Here is a 23,576-nt window from a genome sequence, read left to right as displayed (position 1 = left end):
TTTGGGTGGAATTGTGTTCCCCCCTCCAAAATATGTTGAAGTCCTAACCCCCTAGTCCTTAAAAATGTGACTTTATCTGGGAATTAGTGGTTGTAAATATAGGTAGTTAATTTAAGATGAGGTCATACTGGAGTAGGGTGGGCCCCTAATCCAACAGAACTGGTGTCCTTATAAGAAGAGGGAAATGTGAACACAGACATGCAGAGAAGGAAGATGATATGAAGACATGCAGGGAGAAGACTGCCATGTGACAATGAATACAGAGATTAGAGTGATGCAATGACAAGTCGAGGAACATCAAACATTGCTGACGGTCACCAGAAGCTAGGAGAGAGGCATGGAACAAATTCTCCATCAGTGCCCTCAGAAGGAATCAACCTTGCCGTCCTGCCCCCTTGATTTCAGACTTCTAGACTTCAAAACTGTAAAAGAATAAATTTTAATTGTTCTAAGCCATCCAGTTTATGGTACTTTATTACATCAGCCCTATGCAATTCTTACAGATAGTTGATAGATGATAGACAGACAGATAGATGTAGATAGATAATCTTTCAAACCTCTTAAGTTTGGGTCTAATCATAAAATGAGGACCCAAGAAATTATCCAGTGAAGTGGTATAGTAGCCCCAAAGTTGTTAGTTGAACCACATAAAATTGTCATTTTTTATAGGTCAAGAATAGTTTAATAGATGCAGTTTTATGTGTGGCTCAATCTAATAAATAGATTACCCAGATCATTCAAGTTTTCTGAAGCTCACTTTCCCCGTCAAGAGCAGATCTTTAACTGAATTTGCTAGAAGAAGACTTTGTTTCCCCTGCATCACTTTTCCTCCAGAAATAGATTCTTAGTCTTAAAATAAGATCATAGGCTTCATTCATTTCATTTGGATAAGGAAGTTCTGTCTTCATGACCTATATAGAATTAAACACTGGAGGCAATTTCTCTTTGAGGTTTTGCCTGCTATTCCTCTTGTTTACACATCTCTGGGCATGGTTGATTCTAGGAGACAATGCTGGGAATTCCATCTAATTTATGTTCAAAACTGAGGTTTCTCCAGGGGATTTCTCTCATTCCATTTGGTACAACAGTAACTGTGTTTGACAACATCTGCCTTACTGCATCGCTCTGCAGTTCCATCTGACACTTGGTTCCCGTCCACATTTTCTTCGTGCCTGTCTTCGGAGGAAGATGTTTCCACAGCAGAGGTGGAGAAGAGAAGACAGGGAAGGCAAATCAGAGCTTTACTTTCTCAATGAATAAAAGTCATGAACCCACCAAGGGTCTTCACTTATCTCTTATTCCAATTCATCCAAAGATTTTTGACATAAACAAATATTCTCTAAACCAGCCCCTTGTCCTTTGGGATTCTGAGCATTCACAAGTCATTTCTGAATACTCATTTTCCTAGATGTTTATATGGCTAGTGCCTTTCAAAGTTTCCTCAACTATGAAAATAAAATAACCACACACAAATTTTACTGAGAATTTTTTAACCAGCAAGAAATGATACAACCAAGTCCAAAAACATCTCTTGTGTCACTACTGCTAAAGCATGCCAATATATTTTCATAAAAAGCAGATGTTTAACAGGAAATTCTATTTCATAAAATTTTAATACTCCTTAGTTCAAATACATTTTATGACTATAAGAAATTGATTTAAGAGAAAACTCCAAAGCTTATCAATCAAAAGCTGCCTCTACATTCTGGAATCATTGGCTACACCAAATAGGAAATCCAGAATAAAGACCTTATTAGGAACAATTGCCATTTAAACTATTACCTTCTTCAGTTATACTGTTCTTGTTAGTTGAATGGCCTTAAATTCTAACAGATTGTTTGAAAATGTCATTCTACTTCTACTTGACTGAAAACATTGTGCCATTATTCTCTTCTTCATTATATGAGAGTCTAAAATTTCCCTGTGCCAGACAATACATAAACAGTTGGTGATATTAAGCTGACTTTAGAAAATAAAAAATCCCTTGGCCTCAAAGAGGTATTATTTGACTTCAAAAGTTACAGTATGTCTCTCCTCAGCATATGTTACATCTGGGTTTTCAGAAATATATATATTTCACATATTTGTTCACATAAAATTTGAGAAAGGAAGAATTTGCTATAAAAGAATATGTTGTCTTTTTGTGGTTTTATAAGGGGAAATTACCTAAGGACAGAAAGTATAAGTAGGGCATTACAATGACAAATATTCTCTGGGGCACAGGGAGTACAAAAATGCCAGTATTACATGCTGGCATTTGTATTTTGAACTCTCACCTTAGCATTTCTTACTTATTGGAGATGAGCCTAAGTAACTTTTGCCCCCTCAGCTCACCTACAAGTTTAGGGCAAAAACAAAAAAAAAAATCCAAAAACAAAATCCTTCCTTCTTGTTCAAATACGAACTTCTTCGAGGAGCAGGTTCAGTCCCAGATACATTAGCATTTGCCTAGTTGTACTTTACTGAAGTAAACCCACCATCTGAAAATCAAGTTAGAAGCTGATGACTTCTTTAACAAATGCATCTATTTGTGTTTCATTTAGGTATTTTTAAATAGCAACCTTTTCTAGTATATTAAATTGTGATTGGAGGTTATATAAATGTACATATATATCTGAAAACATGACAGGTATACAAAGCAAAGTTTACCTGGCAACTCTAAATGTCTTTCCATTCCATACTTCTCCTCCCCACAACCGTATCTAATTTGAGATCCAGTTGCTTTCAAAGAATCACAGTTTCCATCAGAAAACAACCGATTTGGCTGCACTCTCATAATCATGATTCAAATGAGTTAGTTGCACATAGCAGCTCTCTGGTCCTTTTGTCCTTTGAATCAGGGCTCCTGCCTTCTCCAGGTCACAGATCCCTTAGAGATGCTATTATATAATGAAATAAACTTACTGTTTTCTTTAACACTTTGAGAGCATAAGGCTTCTGGGTCCCCTTCTGTTTGCATCTGTATACAATGGATGTAGCACCCCTTGAGGGGGAAAAAGACAAAAAGAAAATGTTATGCTTTGGACAAGAAATTAAGGGGAAAGCTTGAAAATAAGTATGTCTTACAGTTACCCTCATAACCGACAAGTGTTTATAAGTTCTATTATAGGACTGGCCCAACTGTTGAGAGGATTTTTTTCTCATAACTAAAGATAGTGTGCTAAGATTTTCCTGTCTGCTTTTTTTCTCCTAGCTCAACGCTATACAGGTAACCTGCCTAAGGCTGTTGCCTTCAGTCATCTCTGGAGAAAAGTAAGCCTTATGGCTTCAGGGAGAGGGTTTAATTTCAGCACTAGGCTGTAAGGGTCAGGAAAGTCTCCACTACTTGGCAAAGGTGCTGGGGACCCTTGAGAATTTACACCATTTCATTTGGTTCCCTGGCATTCTCCCAGAGCCAATATTAGTCCCATAGAGATACCGGTTCCTTCATCTTGGTGAATACTGCTACCACTTACTTACATGTGCCTAACAAAAATGATTATGTGAAATGTCCAGGAGAAAATCCTATTAAAATGGTCAAAGATATACAGAGAAAAAGTAAATTTATCCCTCTATAAAAAACTTGGAGAAGTAGAGAAAGTTTTTTACTTGTAAAGGAGAATGGTAAGAAGAGAATAACTATCTTTATGTATGTGATACATGTGTGAAGTTACTAAAAAGAGAACATTAAAAAGCAGGACATTGTGGTCCTGATGCTTCCTCTCCAGTCATGAGAGCAAGAGAACAAGACAGAGATAAAAAGAGACGGAGCAGGCTTAAGTACAACCTTAGAGAACTTCAGATAAGTTTTAAAATAAGATCAGTTGAAGTAAATCTGTCATACTTTGAAGATTAGGCCAAAGGACCTCTCATGATACATTCAGTCCAGTGGTTCTGAAATTCTAAGAAAGAACAAAAGAAATATACAAATCAAGCATATTCCTAGCTACCCATGCACATCAAATTTTTAATAGACCCAGCAAGTCAGGAAATGGTGGTGTAAATGCTAATAGGTAAGAACAATTTCAACACATTTTTTTAAAACTGTGGTAAGATATAACATATACACAAAGAAATAAAGAGTTGCAACGGAATAAATGGAGGTAAATATAAAATTCTATTTTCCTTATTTTTAATTGCTCTAAATGATATCTATAAAAAGCAAAAATATTAATTCACTGTGTTTATGGCATATGTAAAAGTAAAATGTATGACAACAATAGCACAAAGAATGGGAGAAGAATTTGAGAAAATACTGTTAAGTCCTTATATTACATGTTAAGTAGTATGATATTATTTAAAAGTAGACTCTGATTAATTAAAGGTGTATATCGTGTAACCTAGGGCAATGAATAAAATAATTTTTAAAAGCAAAAAATCAATAATGAAGCTAAAATGGAATAATCAGAAATGAAATGCTGGGGAACAAAACAAAATAAGAGATTAAAAAATAAAACAAGTAATAATATGGTGTATTTCAATCCAATCATATAAAAATTACATTAAATGTAAACTTTATAAGCATATCAATTAAAAATAAAGATCATCAGTCACATGCTACAACAGACTCCACTTAATCTTCAGTCTCAATCTGTAGCAATGACCTAAACAAATAATTCCATGTTGTTTTAAGAAAATTTTGTTTATGCTGAAAATCTACCACCCTCCAAATTTTCTGTCATATGTAAACTCGTTCAGCCAATGACTTGCTTCTAATAAATGACTCATTACTTCAGGTTCAAAAAAAAAAAAAGTAAAGATCATCAGATTAGACTGAAAAAAATCAAGACCAAACTATACACCATATACAATAAATCAATTTTAAATATAAAGGGTAAATAGCTTAAAAATAAAATGATAGACTAGAGATACTATGCAAACACTAAACAAAAGAAAGCAGGAGTAGCTATATTAATATCATGTCAACCAGACTTTAAAATAAGGATAAAGATGAACACAACTTAATTATTACAAGGTCTATTCCACAAAATGACATAACAAATGTAAATGTGTATGCACCTAACAATAGTGCTTCAAAATACATGAAGCAAAAACTGATAAAACTGAACAGAGAAATAGACAAATCCACAAAAACAGTTGGAGACATCAACACACCCTCTCAGCAGTTAATAGAGAAAGCAGAAAAATTACCACTGAGGATATGGAGGACATGAACAACATTATCAACTAAACTAAGTTAAATGACATTTAGAAAACACTACACAAAAACAGCAGAATACACTTTCTCTTTGAAGTTAAAAGATTCATATACTTGATTTCCTGACTTAGTATAAAGCTACAGTAATCAAGAGAGTGGTATTGAAGGAAGAATAAACATGTAGACAAATGGAAAGGAAAAAAGAATCCAGAAGTAGTTGTACACATATATGGCTAATTGGTTTCTGACAAAGGTAAATAAATAGGCAATTTGGTGGCGAAAGGACAGTTTCACCAAGTATAAATAGTGCTGGAACAACTGGATACACATATGCAAAAGCAAAAACAAAAAGCCTTTATCCAAGCTCATACTCTATGAAAAAATTACTCAAAATGGATCATAAATATACATGTAAAACCTATAATTCTAAAACTTAAAAAAAAGAAGAAAATTTTGTGACCTTTAGTTAGGCAATGATTTCTTACATACACAGCCCAAAGCACAATAATTCAAAGAACAAATAAATAAATTAGACTTCATTTAAATTAAGAATGTCTGCTTTATGAAAGACACAGAGAGGGAGAAAGTTTTTATAATCACATATCTGATAAAGGACTTGTATCTAGAATTAGAAACAAACTCATAGCCCAATAAAAAGAAAGTAATGCATTTTACAGATGGGCCAAAGATTTGAATATATACTTCACCAAAGAAAATATATGGATGGCAAAAAGCACAAAGAAAGATGCCCAACAACATCAGTCATTAGGGAAATGCAAATTAAAACCACAATGAATCACTGTAGAAATCAAAGAGGAAATCAAAAAATACCTAGAAACAAATGACAATGAAAACACAATGACCCAAAACCTATGGGATGCAGCAAAAGCAGTTCTAAGAGGGAAGTTTATAGCAATACAATCCTACCTCAAGAAACAAGAAACATCTCAAATAAACAACCTAACTTTACACCTAAAGCAATTAGAGAAAGAAGAAAAAAAAAAACCCAAAGTTAGCAGAAGGAAAGAAATCATAAAGATCAGATCAGAAATAAATGAAAAAAAAATGAAGAAAACAATAGCAAAGATCAATAAAACTAAAAGCTGGTTCTTTGAGAAGATAAAAAAAATTGATAAACCATCAGCCAGACTCATCAAGAAAAAAAGGGAGAAGACTCAAATCAATAGAATTAGAAATGAAAAAGGAGAAGTAACAACCGACACTGCAGAAATACAAAGGATCATAAGAGATTACTACATGCAACTATATGCCCACAAAATGGACAACCTGGAAGAAATGGACAAATTCTTAGAAAAGCACAATCTTCTGAGACTGAACCAGGAAGAAACATAAAATATAAACAGACCAACCGCAAGCACTGAAATTGAGACTATGATTAAAAATCTTCCAACAAACAAAAGCCTAAGACCAGATAGCTTCACAGGCGAATTCTATCAAAGAGCTAACACCTATCCTTCTCAAAAATCTTCCAAAATATAGAAGAGAGAGGAACACTCCCAAGCACATTCTATGAAGCCACAATCACCCTGATACCAAAACCAGGCTAATATGTCACAAAGAAAGAAAACTACAGGCCAATATCACTGATGAACATAGATGCAAAAATCCTCAACAAAATACTAGCAAACAGAATCCAACAGCACATTAAAGGATCATACACCATGATCAAGTGGGGTTTATCCCAGGAATGCAAGGATTCTTCAATATACACAAATCAATCAATGTGATACACCATATTAACAAACTGATGGATAAAAACCATATGATAATCTCAATAGATGCAGAAAAAGCTTTCAACAAAATTCAACACCATTTATGATTAAAAACCCTCCAGAAAGTAACAGAGAACTTATCTCAACATAATATAGGCCATATATGACAAACCAAAGCCAACATCATTCTCAATGGTGATAAACTGAAACCATTTCCACTAAGATCAGGAATAAGACAAGGTTGCCCACTCTCACCACTATTATTCAACATAGTTTGGGAAGTTTTAGCCACAGCAATCAGAGAAGAAAAAGACATAAAAGAAATACAAATCAGAAAAGAAGAAGTAAAACTGTCACTGTTTGCAGATGACATGATACTATATGTAGAGAATCCTAAAGATGCCACCAGAAAACTACTCTAGCTAATCAATGAATCTGGTAAGGTAGCAGGATACAAAATTAATGTACAGAAATCTCTTGCATTCCTATACACTAATGATGAAAAATCTGAAAGTGAAATTAAGGAAACACTCCCATTTACCACTGCAACAAAAAGAATAAAATACCTAGGAATAAACCTACCTAAGGAGACAAAAGACGTGTATGCAGAAAACTATAAGACACTGATGAAAGAAATTAAAGATGATACAAATAGATGGAGAGATATACCATGTTCTTGGATTGGAAGAATCAATAATGTGATAATGACTCTACTACTCAAAGCAATCAACAGATTCAATGCAATCCCTAACAAACTACCACTGGCATTTTTCACAGAACTAGAACAAAAAGTTTCACAATTTGTATGGAGACACAAAAGACCCCGAATAGCCAAAGCAATCTTGAGAAGGAAAAACGGAGCTGGAGGAATCAGGCTCCCTGACTTCAGACTGTACTACAAAGCTACAGTAATCAAGACAGTATGGTACTGGAACAAAAACAGAAATATAGATCAATGGAACAGGATAGAAAGCCCAGAGATAAACCCACGCACATATGGTCACCTTATCTTTGACAAAGGAGGCAAGAATATACAATGGAGAAAAGACAGCCTCTTCAGTAAGTGTTGCTGGGAAAACTGGACAGCTACATGTAAAAGAATGAAATTAGAACACTTCCTAACACCATACACAAAAATAAACTCAAAATGGATTAAAGACCTAAATGTAAGGCCAGACACTATCAAACTCTTAGAGGAAAACAAAGGCAGAACACTCTATGACATAAATCACAGCAAGATCCTTTTTGACCCACCTCCTAGAGAAATGGAAATAAAAACAAAAATAAATGAATGGGACCTAATGAAACTTAAAAGCTTTTGCACAGCAAAGGAAACCATAAACAAGACGAAAAGACAACCCTCAGAATGGGAGAAAATATTTGCAAATGAAGCAACTGACAAAGGATTAATCTCCAAAATATACAAGCAGCTCATGCAGCTCAATATCAAAAAAACAAACAACCCAGTCCAAAAATGGGCAGAAATCCTAAATAGACATTTCTGCAAAGAAGATATACAGATAGCCAGCAAACACATGAAAGAATGCCAACATCTAACTAATCATTAGAGAAATGCAAATCAAAAGTACAATGAGGTTATCACTTCACACCAGTCAGAATGGCCATCATCAAAAAAATCTACAAAAAATAAATGCTGGAGAGGGTGTGGAGAAAAGGGAACCCTCTTCCACGGTTGGTGGGAATGTAAATTGATACAGCCACTATGGAGAACAGTATGGAGGTTCCTTAAAAAACTAAAAATAGAACTACCATACGACCCAGCAATCCCACTACTGGGCATATATCCTGAGAAATACATAATTCAAAAAGAGTCATGTACCACAATGTTCATTGCAGCTCTATTTACAATAGCCAGGACATGGAAGCAACTTAAGTGTCTGCCGACAGATGAATGGATAAAGAAGATGTGGCATATGTATACAATGGAATATTACTCAGCAATAAAAAGAAATGAAATTGAGTTATTTGTAGTGAGGTGGATGGACCTAGAGTCTGTCACACAGAGTGAAGTAAGTCAGAAAGAGAAAAACAAATACTGTATGCTAACACATATATATGGAATCTAAAAAAAAAGGTTATAAAGAACCTAGGTGCAGGACAGGAATAAAGATGCAGAGGTAGAGAATGGACTTGAGGACACGGGGAGGGGGAAGGGTAAGCTGGGACGAAGTGAGAGAGTGGCATGGACTTATATACACTACCAAATGTAAAATAGATAGCTAGTTGGAAGCAGCCGCATAGCACAGGGAGATCAGCTCGGTGCTTTGTGACCACCTAGAGGGGTGGGATAGGGAGGGTGGGAGGGAGATGCAAGAGGGAAGAGATATGGGGATATATGTATATGTATAGCTGATTCACTTTGTTATAAAGCAGAAACTAATACACCATTGTAAAGCAATTATACTCCAATAAGAATGTTAAAAAGAAAATAAAAACAAAAAACAGAATAAAACCACAATGAGATACAACTACACTCGTATTGGAATGTCTAAGAAAAGAGAGAGAGAGAGGCAATACCATGGCTGGCAAGGATGCAGAGCAAGTGAAATTTATACACCGCTGGAAGGAATGCAAAATGATACAGCCCCTTCGGAAAACAGCTTGGCAGTTTCTTATAAAATTGAGAATACCATACCATTGAAAGCTGTGTTCACTCACAAACTTGAACATGAATCTTTACAGCAGCTTGTCAGTAATCAGGAAACACTACAAACAACTCCCATATCCCTCAACTGAGAAATGAGTAGAATACTCATAAATAAAAAGGAATGAACTAGGATACACACAATAACTTGGATGATTCTCTAACATAGTATCCTAAGGGAAAGAAGCTAGGCTCAAAAGGATGTATATTGTACTCCACTTATATAATATTCTTGCAAAGGTAAGACTGTAGGGACAGAAAATAGATCAGTGGCTAAGAAGTGGGGGAGGGACTGACTACAAGTGAGTATGGGAGAATTTCCTAGCATAATGAAATTGTTCTATATCTTGACTGTGGTGGTTTTTACATAACTATATACATTTGTCAAAACAGGTAGAACTGTGCAATAGAACAGGTGAAATTTATAATTATATAATTATATAATTTAGAGTTATACCTTAATAAAAATACAGTAAAAAACCTTTCCAAGAAAACCGTATTGTTCAAAAGTAAGATTAAAAAACCACAGTACCAAAATGTAACCTATAATATTCAACTTACTCTATTTCCATTTAATGGCAACTGGTGAAATAAAAAAAAAAGAAAGAAAATAAAAAAGAGAAAATAAAGGGAAGTGATTTGCAAACATTGAAGAAAACTAAAAATTTAATTTTTATACCAATTGAAAAATTAATATTATTCAAGAATTCATGTAAAAGAAAATATATTAAATAGCATCCATTCCTTAATTTCCTTATCACATTAAATTAACCTATCAATAATTTCAATATATAAATCATTACCATAACAACAGCTTTCAAAGAAATTTTAACAAAATACATTCTTGTCTGATCAACCTCAAGATACAAGTATGCTAGAAATAACTTAAAGTTTTTTTAATTTTTAATTTTTGTGTATGAAGAATCCATTAAGAATGTCCAATTTATTTTGTTAAGTAATAGTCTTGTTAATATTAATAGAACTTTTAATTTTTTCCCAGCTCTACTGAGATATAATTGACACATAACAGTGTGTAAGTTTAAAGTGTACAATGTAATGCTTTGATATAAATAGGTATTGCAAAATTTATACCACAATATAATTAGTTAATATATCCATCACCTCACATAGCTACAATTTTAGAAATAACTTTTTAAAGGATGTAAAGATCAAATTAAAAGAATAGAACAGCCCAAACAAACTTATATGAAAATAACACCTCAGTAATTTAATCTGTATTCTTTGCTGAAATTAAACAATTAATTTAAATCATTTAATGTCTGTAAATATAATTTTAGAAAGAAACCACACTTTCAGTATGTTTATATAAAAATAAAAATATTTTGTATATTAACAGTAAATTTTTAATACATAAAGAAGTTTTTGTTAAAGTGTTGTATCTACATTTCAAAATAAATTGTATAAAGAGAGAATCGCCGTAAAATTTCCTGAGATATAAAGGAAGCAAGAAGATTACAATAGAGGATTTTATATTCATGGAGTTATTCAACTGGAAAAATATTCACTACTCATTTCTATTCATTTATAACATATTCTTTAACAAAAAGGCCAAAGAATATAGAAATTATTTTGGTTACAATTTTTTTTTTCTATAATTTTGATGAGGAAGTCAATACTTTTTTGGAGTCTGGGCCTAACTTCCACTTTCACATTAGTTTTCTTTAAAGAAATTTTGTAACAAAATCACTTTTTAAATACAGCCTTGTCTAATATGGCTGATAATTTTAAAAAAAGTTAAAAGCAAGAAGTTAAAAATGTCAACTACCATGTTTCACTGCAGAGAAAGAGAAGGTAGTCAAACCTACAACATGTTTGTAAAATCACTTATCGTATGTGTATATGATAACCATAATACTAGGTATATGCTATTATATACACATACTATATATAGTATATATATATATATATATATATAGTGCATATACATAGTGTATATATAGTGTATGTATGTGTGTGTCTGTGTGTATATATATATATATATAAAATGCACACACATACACCATTGCCCTGTAAAGCTGTGAAGAAGCACTTGATGTTGGTACCTAGCACTGTGTCCAAACTTATAAATATGGGGGAAAAGCACCAGATATAATGTTTGCCTGAAGGCATTTCAAGCAGAGCCCCTTGCTACCACATTTAGGACTATTTAGTACAGAAAAGGGGGTTGTTTATCCTACTGCTCACCTTTACAGGCTCCTCATGGTCAACACTTAGGAGACAACTATCAAAAATGTTTTTCATCTCTCTTATAACACAGGTTTTTTTTCTTTTCTTTTCTTTATAATCTCTTTATTTCTTTTCTTTATAATCTTTTTACTCTTCCTTTTTCTCTTTTTTCTTCTATTAAAAAAATAAGATTGGCTAAAGATTGGTTTAATTTTTCCCTTCAAAAGAAATCCAAGTGCATTGACATAACTGTCCACCCACTGGCTGAGAGATAGATATTCAAATGCATTCAAAGGGCCAGGCAGAGGTCAATCTGCTTCGAAATGGAAGCAGGAAGTCCGAAGTCTGGATTCACGTCAGTGTTTTAGGGAATTAGGATGATTGTGCAATGTTAAGACAGTTTAGAATCACTGGCATTCTCCCATCAAGGGAGGTTATAAATCAGAGACTGGCTTTCTGGAGGAGGACCTAGTGGGACATTTGTGACTGGGTTGAAGCAATAGAGCTTGGTTTCCCTTGGCACCAAACATAAAACTTGCTTTTTGGAAATGCAAGAGAACTTCAGGTATGGAATCTCTTAAGATATAGAAGTCTGGAAGGACTGTTGACTACTCTGTTGTTTGGCCCCAGCTGCATCTTTGTAAAGACATGCTTCACAGCCATGTAAAATGGTCTTTGCTAAGGATATTAGACCTCATAGGTTATTTTTTTTAATTAATTAATTTATTTTTGGCTGTGTCGGGTCTTCGTTGCTGCGTGCGGATTTCTCTAGTTGTGGCGAATGGGAGCTACCCTTCGTTGCGGTGCATGGGCTTCTCATTGCAGTGGCTTCTCTTGTTGCAGAGCATGGGCTCTAGGCACGCTGGCTTCAGTAGCTGTGGTGCACAGTCTCAGTAGTTGTGGTTCGCAGACTCAGTAGTTGTGGCTCATGGGCTTAGTTGCTCCACAGCACGTGGGATCTTCCCGGACCAGGGATCGAACCCGTGTCCCCTGCATTGGCAGGCAGATTCTTAACCATTGCACCACCAGGGAAGTCATAGGCCTCATAAGTTATTAAAGACTTTCACCTTTTATTTTTTTTTAATGGGAGGAGTCTTGAAATGGAACCAAAGAGTCTTGTTACCTTTTTCTGATGTTGAAGGTGCTTGGTTAAAGAATATAGTTATGTCAAAATATTAACCATTTCTAAACATTTCAATGCATTTATTTCTTGTTCTTCTGTTTGTTTTTACATTTGATTTTTAAATTTTTTATTTCCAAGGTGTGTATGTGCGTGCAAAAAAGATCCTCCTAACGTTCATTATGAAAAGGTTTAAGAGCAAAGATGTGATTTATAAGAACTGTCAATCAGATGTTGAAAATGTGTGTGCGACTCTGTATAGCACTGTATTTCTTCCACATGATTGACTTGCTATTATTTAACAAGCCTATTCTTTTCACTGATTTTGATTAGATGAATTATTAAAGAAGACTGGTTATAACCTCAAAATTGATTCTTCTTGGGGGTGAAAGTAGAGTCATTTTCAGGAACAGGAGGCTGAAAAGTCAAAGTCTCTGAGTGTTTAATGTCAGCATACATCTGGCTCCATTCCAGCGACAGTTTTTCATTGTTTCATTCCCTATCTCCGTCAGCTGCAACGCCTCAATGTTCTTCACTACTTAAGTGTTTCAAGATGTTCTTTGGTCACCAAAGATTAAAAAAAAAAAAAAAAATCTAAACCTTAAACCAACAAAGAACAGAAGAAAAAAATTGCTGAAATGATATAATTACTGATTTGGCGTTTTCAACCTACAACTTGAAGAATGGCTAACGTTCAGAATTTAGAAAGTTGCTATTAGACCTGGAGTTTTTCCAAGCCAATTAAATTTTACAATCTTAAAGTAAATCTCAAAAATACCATATCAAGGAATGATACTGAACCCCAGACCTTAAGAAGTGCTCAAGGCCCAAAGTTTTAATAAGCTTGAGTTCAGAGTCTATCCATAACTGCACTCCCTTCTCTGGTTCATTGACTTGCTAAATCCCGCAGGGAGCAAGAGCAAGCACTCCATTTCAGCATCAGGGTCATAGCACATCCTCTTACTCGGGGAATTATATTGACTCTTGTAGCTGTCTCCCTGAAAGATTCTCATTTGTCATTTCACTCTGAGGTCAGCTTAGTCTATATCCACTGTATTTTATGTCTAATTCCTGACCTATATTCCCTTCCTCAAGACCTATACACATTGCCAAGTGTTTAACTTTTTAACTCTGATCACCAACTCAGATCATAAACCATTATATTCTCTACTTAGTGTGCCTCTAGTTTTCTCACAACCTGCTTGTCTGGTTAACAATTTCTTTCAATGGTTGCCTGACAGCACCTAGTTGTGACTTTGCTCCTAGTGCCTGAATCTCTGCAAGAACTGGCTGAAACATGACCCCTTTTGTTCCAAAAATTTAACAAAACCCCTGTCCTAAGGTAAACTGAGAGCTTAAGAAGCTTTAGAATCCAAATGCTGAATTTTGGCCACCACAAAGTAAGTAAAAAACAACTTCAAATTATCAGGCTGCCTTAAGTATTTATTCTCAATGACAAAGTGATGCGACAGTAAAAATTGTGAATATAAAAGGTCTTGGGCTTCCCTGGTGGCGCAGTGGTTGAGAATCTGCCTGCCAATGCAGGGGACACAGGTTCGAGCCCTGGTCTGGGAAGATCCCACATGCCGTGGAGCGGCTGGGCCCGTGAGCCACAACTACTGAGCCTGCGCATCTGGAGCCTGTGCTCCGCAACAAGAGAGACCGCGATAGTGAGCGGCCCGCACACCGCGGTGAAGAGTGGCCCCCACTTGCCGCAACTAGAGAAGGCCCTCGCACAGAAACAAAGACCCAACACAGCCATAAATAAATAAATTAATTAATTAAAATGGAGATTTCTTTAAAAAAAAAAAAGGTCTTAATACTGTTGGCCATCAGTATCAATTAGATACATTCTTTTTTAAAAAATTTTATTTATTTATTTATTTATGGCTATGTTGGGTCTTTGCTTCTGTGCGAGGGCCTTCTCTAGTTGCAGCAAGTGGGGGCCACTCTTCATCGCGGTGCGTGGGCCTCTCACTATCGCGGCCTCTCTTGTTGCGGAGAACAGGCTCCAGATGCGCAGGCTCAGTAGTTGTGGCTCACGGGCCCAGTTGCTCCGCGGCATGTGGGATCTTCCCAGACCAGGGCTCGAACCTGTGTCCCCTGCATTGGCAGGCAGATTCTCAACCACTGCGCCACCAGGGAAGCCCCCAAGATACATTCTTTTAGCAACTTTCAAGTATACAATACAGTATTTATTGTTAACTATAATCACCATGCTGTACATTAGATCCCCAGAACTTATTTACTTTGTAACTGGAAGTTTGTACCCATTGACCTATATCTCCCCGTAACCCCCATCTCCCAGCCTCTGACAATCACCATTCTACTCTGTTTCTACGAGTTTGGCTTTTTTATATTCCACATATAAGTGATATCACATAGTATTTGTCTTCCTCTGTCTGACATTTCACTTAGCGTAATGCCCTCAAGGTCCATTCATGTTGTCACAAATGGCAGGATGTTCTTTCTCATTACTAAATTTCCTATATATATATATATATATATATATATATATATATACACACACACGCACACACACACACACACACACACACAAACACACACACACACCTGTTGATGGACACTTAGGTTGTTTCCATACCTTGGCTATTGTGAATAATGCTGCAGTGAACATAGGAGTGCAGATATCTTTTTGAGATACTGGTTTAGTTTCCTTGGATATATATCCAGAAGTGATATTGTTGGATTATATAGTTCTATTTTTAATTTTTTGAGGATCCTCCATATTGTTTTCTATAGAGACTGCACCAATTTACATTCCCATCAACATAAAGTTTCCCTTTTCTCCATATTCTCACCAACACTTATCTCTTGTCTTCTTGATGACAGCCATTCTAACAGGTGCGAGATGACATCTCATTGTGGTTTTGATTTGCATTTTCCCAGATGATTAGAGATGTTGAGCATCATTTCATGTACCTATTGGCCATCTGGATGTCTCCTTTGGAAAAATGTCTATTTGGTTCCTCTGCCCATTTTTTAATCAGATTGTTTCTCACCTTTTAATGGCAGTATTTAGTTCATTTACATTTAGTATTACTAGTGATAAGATTGGGTTTAAGTCATCCATATTGCTATTTGTTTTTTGTTTCATTTGTTCTTTGTTCCTTTTTCTACATTTTACTGCTGTCATTTGGATTGAGTATTTTAGTATTTTCAGTATCTATTTTATCACCTCTCTTGGCCTTTAAGGTAGACCTCATTATTTTGTTAATAGTTGTTCTCAGGATTACAGTATACATCTTTAACTTATCATAGTCGGCTCATAGCTAATACTGTAAAATACAAGAACCTCAAAACAGTAATTCCATTAACCACCTTCCCTTCTTTCTCTATTCTTTAGTTATTGTTTTTGTATATTTTACTTCTGCAATGATTTTATTTTGCTTCAAATGACTAGTTTTTAAAAAGATATTAAGGGAAGGGTGAAAACTATTTTATATTACCTATATTCTTCTATTTCCAATCTGAATTTCTGTCTGGTATTATTTCCCTTCCCAAAGAACTTCCTTTAGCATTGCTCGTGCTTCATGTGCAATGATAGTAGATATGCCCAGTGTTCATTTATTTTTAAATGTCTTTATTTTACTCTCATTTTTGAGAGCTATTTTCACTAGCTACAGAATTCTGAAGTGACAGTTTTTTTTTTCCAGAACTTAAAAGGTGTTGTTCCATTATATTCTGCCCTGTTTTTTTTCTGATGAGGTATTAGCTGTAATTTATATCACTGTTCTCTGTATATATCATATCATCTTCAGTTGCTTTAAAGATTTTTCCATTTATCTTTGTTTTTTGGCTTTAGACTATATGCCTAGGTTTGGTTTTCTGTTCATTTATTATGCTTGCTGCTCAATGAGCTTCTTAAATCTGCAACGTTCTTCACCACACTTGACAAATGTTTGCCCATTATTTCTTTAAACATATTTCTCCTGCCCAATTCTTTCTCTCCTCTTCCTCTGGGACACATATTATGTGTATAATAGCCTTCTGGATATTTTCCCACAAGTTATTGGGACGCTGTTCTTTTTTTAACAATTGTTTTTTTCTCTATTCTTCAAATTGGATTTCTATTGATTGTCTTCAAGTTCACTGACTCTTTCTTCTGCAGCCTCCAATCCACTCTTAAGCCTATGGATTTTTAATTTCATGTGATGTGCTTATCAATTCTAAAATTTCCATTAGGCTCTTTTTTATAGTTTGCATTTCTGTGCTGAGATACCCCATATGTATACTCATTATGCCCAACTTGTTGTTTCACTTTCCTGACTGTATGTACCACAGTTGCTTTATACTCCTCCTCTGCTTATTCCAACATCTGGGTCATCTCCAAGTCTGTTTTATTAACTGCTCTTCTCCCTTGATTATGGGTCTAATTTCCTGCTTTTTTGAACATCTAGTATTCTTTGATTGTGTAATAGACATTTAAAAATGATACACATTAGGTAGTCTGGATTATATTATCTTGTTTTAAAGAGGGTTGACCTTTTTTTTTTTTTTTTTTTAAGAAATTCACGTTCTTTTATTTATTTATTTATTTATTTATTTATGACTGTGTTGAGTCCTCATTTCTGCACAAGGGCTTTCTCTAGTTGCAGCAAGCGGGGACCACTCTTCATCGCGGTGCGCGGGCCTCCCACCATCGCGGCCCCTCTTGCTGCGGAGCACAGGCTCCAGACACGCAGGCTCAGTAATTGTGGCTCACGGGCGCAGCCGCTCCGTGGCATGTGGGATCCTCCCAGACCAGGGCCCGAACCCGTGTCCCCCGCATTGGCAGGCAGACTCTCAACCACTGCGCCACCAGGGAAGCCCGGGTTGACTTTTTTTAGTGGCAGGCAGTTATACTGTTGACAAATCTTTCTGATCCTGTCAAGTTTGGTTTTATTTGTTATTAGAACAGATCAATTTGGGTTTTTCTTGGTCCATAATCATGGCCCTTGCTCAAGGGTATGGTCTTTACTCATAAAGGTAAGGTACAAACTTTTTGAAGTCTCAACCAAATATCTAAGGTGCTCAGTGAAGTCTCTCCACCCTGGCTTGGCCAGAGACCCAGTGTCTTCTAAGAGTACATGCCTATCCTTCTTTTTGATATCTCTGTTAGCTCTCAACCCATCCACAGGAGCACACTGCTCGTGCTTACCCTCATAAAGTCTCACCATACATCATCCTCAGTTAGAGAGCCAAGATGAAAATGGCACTCAACTTGTGATTTCCTTCTCTCAGGGTTCAAAGCCCTGTGCTGCCCATTATTTAATGCCTGAAAACAACTGTCTCATGCATTATGTCCAAATAGTTTTTGGAACTGTAAGTGTAGTATCTTGTACTCCATTATTTCCAGAGCAGAACTCCTCCTTACAGTCTTAATTTTTATCACCTTATTAAGTTAATATGAGACATTATTGCAAAGGAGAAAATATATTTATTCTTTATGCATTTATTAATAGTAAGTTACAAATGTTGACAAAGCTTTGATTGAAGGAGATTAGCAAATGATAAATCTATAAGGGCAGAATTAAGAAATTTCCCTTTGGCATTCCCAGAAGCTTTTTAAACATCAACAGTTTCTGTTACTGCTTCTGGAGAAAAAAGGAATTTTGAGGCATGAGATATAATTTTCTTATGTCAAAACACTGTGCCTAAGAATTTTTCCTGTTGAATAGATGATCAAACAGGCATATTTTAGGACAAAATAACTAACTCATTTTAGATCACAGGCCTTGAGACTACCCCCCAATGCCACTTCTAAAAGATTTTTGTGGCTGAAAGCTGTACCAGATGGCTGATACAAACAAGGAAGAGATTTCATCTCTCCCAGCTGTGACTTAGTTTGTCTCTGGCATTTAGCTATGTCTAGCATTTAATGTTATGAAAATGTAAGGATTAGAAATCAGTATGAACACTCCTTTAACAAGAAGCTTAGCAGAGGCAAGGCTGGTAGCGTATTTAGCACACAGATACGTTTGTTTGGCCTGCACAGGGTTTTTTTTTAAAATGTTGAATATCTTGCCAACATTTAAATATCGAGAGATTTCATCAAAAAATTCAGATTTCCAGTTTCTCTTGAATCTGGCAACACTAATTTTTAATTTGGGTCCAGTAGTAGTTGGTAGAGCCAGAGAAGCAACTGTCTTTTAGAAATGGCTTGTGGTCGCCTTACCTTTATACATTTATACCACCTCCCAGCTCCTATGGCATACATTTGCCTCCTTCAATCTAATAACATTCAGGAAGTAGGAATAGTTGGCAACCAAAGCAGATAAATGTCTAAAAGCTCCTTTCCAGAGATGTAGGTGGGGTTATCAATTCCTAGAACTTATTCCATTTCTCCACTTTAACACTCAGTTTAGTGGTTAGAAATGCATGATTATTATTCCATTTCACTGTATTAAAGACACCATTGATTTTAAGAGGCATCATTATGCTTTGATCACTAAAAAAAAAGAAAGCTCCTACTATTTAACTATGATATCCCATGGACTGAAAGCTGCATCTTGATTGCAGAGATGTGAAAATGTGAAAGATTATGCATATGAATATGATTAATAAAATGCTTTCTAGTTTACAGATCAATTTCAATTTCTTCATAATTTCCATTCTCAATGCCATAACCTCTTAAATAGGCTCCAGGCCTCTAGTCTCACTCCTCTTCGGTCCTCCTCCATTCAACTAGTAGGACTATCTTTCTAGAACAGAAATCAGACCATGTCTGTCCTCTATGCTCCAGTTTCCTTAGCATGTCATGTGAGACCACACCCTACCTTGGCTTTCTCTTTTCTGGTCTCACCTTCTCTTGCCCCTGCTTTTGTTTCTAGCAATACCAAATTCACTGAGTCTTTGAGCATGCTGTCTTTTTTGTTTAAATCACCTCTTCCGAACTTTCTGGTTAATCAGATTTTAGTCATTCTTTAATTCAGCACAGTCACAACCTCTTATGGGAGACCTTCTTTGGTACACATACCCATCCTTTTCATTCCATTCTGGGGCCATCTGAAATTAGTTTGGTCTGCTTCTGCACCTACCTACTATTTGCCTTGTGAGTTATTCACATGCATGCATGCATGCCTGTCTAGACCAGAGCTTGCAAATGACCAGTTCATAAGTTGATTCCACCCTTCACAGACACATTCTGCCTACAAAGTGTTTAGACAATTTTTGTAATTAGATGTCTACATTAAAAATAGGGACTTTTCACATTTTAAGAAAACTAAGTCCCTAGAAACATGTGACTAGCATTTCTGGATAACTACAACCAGCTGAAGCTGACAGAGGCTGCCCCATCCAGAGTAGACATACTTTCTACAGTGTATCAGGGAATTCATCAGTCCCCCTGGTTTTTTAAATGTCTTTTCACTTGTTTACAATACAGCCCTGGCCTCTATAAGCATCAGAGTTTACAACTTTGGGTGTGAACTGTGAACTCCTTGACATAAGGGCGTATCTTACTGATCTGTGTACCCTGGTGCCTAGCACAGAGCCTGGCATATGTAGTTGGAGTTCAAAAAATATTTTATATATTGAATTGAATAATCCGATATGATAATTACAACAGCCTAGCAAAGAGGCAAGGTAGGTATCATGATTCACAGTTGATAAAGACACTACAGTTTGGAAAGTCAACTCTTGCTCAAAAAGACATAGTTCATAAGAGGCAGAGATGAGGCCAAACCCAAATCTCTACTCCATGTCTTAGGATTTCTTACAAAGACACACAGTCTTGTGTGGTTTTCTACCTGGTGAGGTCATGAAACCTCAATATTTTTTCTATTGATAAATTAATCTCCACGTCCTCTGTATCCCCACCATTACAAAACTTATCACGCATTGCTTTGTATGACAGTTCACTGTGTATGTCCCCCCCAATGTGACTTGATGTTGAAGGCCTGTGACCAGCCAGTGCCTTTCATGTAGTACACCTGCAATAGTGGCTTGGAGAATTTAAAGGAATTGAATGAATAAGTCTCTATTCTCTATTATTTCTATCATAACAATGCCTTAAATCCTATATGAAAGGAGGGAAGGAAAAAATGAAGGGAAGAAGGAAAGAAGGAAGACTGTTGTTATAAAAGAAGAAAAATAAGCATGCAAACAAGAGTTCACTTATACCTAGTTACTGTTTCTCATTTTTATCAACAGTATTTGTCATGATAAAACTGATAAATTCATATCGTTTCCCATCCATTTAGTATTTAAAAGTGTTAATCACATCATTGTCATATTTACTCTTCCAGATGCTTGTATTTGTTTCCACCAGGTCATAGCCACCTCTCTGTTAATGTATCACATGTTTCTTTCATTAATGCCAAATGTTTTGTTCCATTAGTGACATTTCGTGACAATTTAAAAGTCAATCTTACAATTAGAAGTAACACTGCTCTTCTGGACAGTGTTGTCTGAGTTGAATTGACTCTGACTGATAGCAGAGCTTGATATTCCCAGTTTGTTGGGGTCCCCCCCCAAAAACCGTAATGTCTTCTTCCCTCTTCCCTTTAGGTGATAAAGTTCAGATGGGAATAAAATAAGTGTCATTCACAGCTATGTTAAGGCAATTAACCCTAAAGGAGTCTTATGCTCCATAAACAGTACTAAGTAAGCCTCTCTGACTCAACCCAGAAAACAGGAACCACACTTAGGTTTTACTATCTGACAACTTCTGGGCTTGACACAGGTATGTGGATCATAGGAATAGTGAATTCAGCTAGCCATATACTTTGTCAACTTTAAATCCAAATATGGAAAGCTTGATCATTTTTCTTAGGGCTATTACTTAGTAAGTCATTTAGTGTCAGGTAAGTATTGTACTTCCTCCTAATGCATTTACTAAATTAAGTAATATACCTACATAAACCAACCATTACTCTTTTATAATTATCTTCTTATCATAAATGGAGAGCTAGGGTTTGAAAGGATTAAATAGCTTGTGTAAACTGAATTAAGTAGTTTAGTTCTCTCTGCATGTATTACAAATCTGTCTTTCTTTCTTACCTACCTATCTTCCTACATTCTATTAAAAGGTATCCTTTCAATACTTTTTAAAAAAAAAATAAATTTATTTATTTATATTTGGCTGCGTTGGGTCTTTATAGCTGCGCGTGGGCTTTTTCTAGCAGCGGCGAGCGGGGGCTACTCTTCATTGCGGTGCGCAGGCTTCTCATTGCGGTGGCTTCTCCTGTTGTGGAGCACAGGCTCTAGGAGCGCAGGCTTCAGTAGTTGTGGCTCGCGGGCTCTAGAGCACAGGCTCAGTAGTTGTGGCACACAGGCTTAGTTGCTCCGCAGCATGTGGGATCTTCCCGGACCAAGGCTCGAACCCGTGTCCCCTGCATTGGCACCAGATTCTTAACCACTGCACCACCAGGGAAGTCCCAATCCTTTCAGTACTTTTTATGCTTTTTCATATATTATTCCACTAGTTTTAGGGTTCTGGGTTCTACATGTATTTAAAAGGAAAACGTAATTTTGCATTCAGACAATACAGTGCACCTTGTTCAAAAATTGTTAAGAATTGCAAAATGGTGACAGCAAAGCATTAAACCAAGTGCAAAGATCCCGAATAGCCAAAACAATCTTAAGAAAGAACAAAGCTGGAAGTATCACACTCCTTGATTTCAAACTATACTACAAAGCTATAGTAATCAAAGCAAAGTATGGTACTGCCATGAAAACAGACACATAGATCAATGGAACAGAATAAAGAGCCCAGAGATAAACCCATGCATTTATATCAATCTATGACAAAGGAGGCAAGAGTATACAGTGGAGAAAAGACAGTCTCTTAAAAAATTTGAGTTGGGAAAACTGGACAGAGATGCAAAAGAACAAAACTGGACCACTACCTTACACTATAGACAAAAATAAATTCAAAATGGACTAAAGACTTAAATGTGAGATGTGAAACCATAAAATTCCTAGAAAAAAACATAGGCAGTAAGCTCTTTGACATAGGTCTCAGTGATATTTTTTTGGATCTGCCTCCTCAAGCAAGGGCAACAAGAGCAAAAATAAAACATGGACTACCTCAAACCAAAAAGCTTTTACACAGCAAAGGAAACCATCCACAAAATGAAAAGGCAATCTACTGAATGGGAGAAGATATTTTCAAATCATATACCTGATAAGGGGTTTAATATCCATAATCTATAAATAACTTATACAATTTAATGTCCAAAACCAAACAACCTGATTAAAAAATTAGCAGAGGGTCTGAATAGACTTTTTTCCAAATAAGATATGAAGATGGCCAATAGGCACATGAAAAGATGATCAATGTCACTAATTATCAGGGAAATGCAAGTGAAAACCACAATGAGATATCACCGCACACCTGTCAGAATGGCTATTATCAAAAACACAACAAATAACAAGAGTTGGTGAGGATGTGGAGAAAAGGGAACCCTAGTACACATTGGTAGGAATATAAATTTGTACACCCACTGTGAAAAACAGTATGGAGGTTCCTCAAAAAACTAAAAATAGAACCACCATATGATCTGGCAACTCCACTTCTGGGTATATATCCAAAAAAAAATTTAAAAAGTAACTTGAAAAGATATATATATCCCAATGTTCACTGTAGCATTATTTACAATAGTGAAGATATGGAAGCAACCTAAGTGTCCTTCGATAGATCAATGGATAAAGAAGATGTGATGTGTATATGTGTGTGTGTGTGTGTGTGTGTGTGATATGTGGTGTGTATATGCACAAAATGAAATATTA

At 35.8% G+C, this 23,576-nt stretch overlaps 1 protein-coding gene across 6 annotated transcripts in view; it reads right to left on the bottom strand.

Moving 5' to 3' along the window:
* The window catches only part of CAMK4 (calcium/calmodulin dependent protein kinase IV), a 243,484-nt gene that overhangs the window by 114,551 nt on the left and 105,357 nt on the right, over positions 1–23,576 (bottom strand). For 5 of the 6 annotated variants that reach the window (XR_014239587.1, XM_082377466.1, XM_082377465.1 and 2 more), the window contains one exon: positions 2,905–2,983. The exons of the other annotated variant lie outside the window; for it this stretch is intronic. Coding sequence is in view for 4 of the 5 variants with exons in the window: in XM_082377466.1 (XP_082233592.1) it covers positions 2,905–2,983 (79 nt within the window). In the remaining variant the exon portion in view is untranslated. The remainder of the gene's footprint in view (positions 1–2,904; positions 2,984–23,576) is intronic. 6 annotated transcript variants of the gene reach the window in all.

This window comes from Balaenoptera borealis (genome assembly GCF_965194805.1).
Source record: "Balaenoptera borealis genome assembly, chromosome: 2".
Lineage (NCBI taxonomy): Eukaryota > Metazoa > Chordata > Mammalia > Artiodactyla > Balaenopteridae > Balaenoptera > Balaenoptera borealis.
This window is presented reverse-complemented; position numbering and strand designations above follow the sequence as displayed.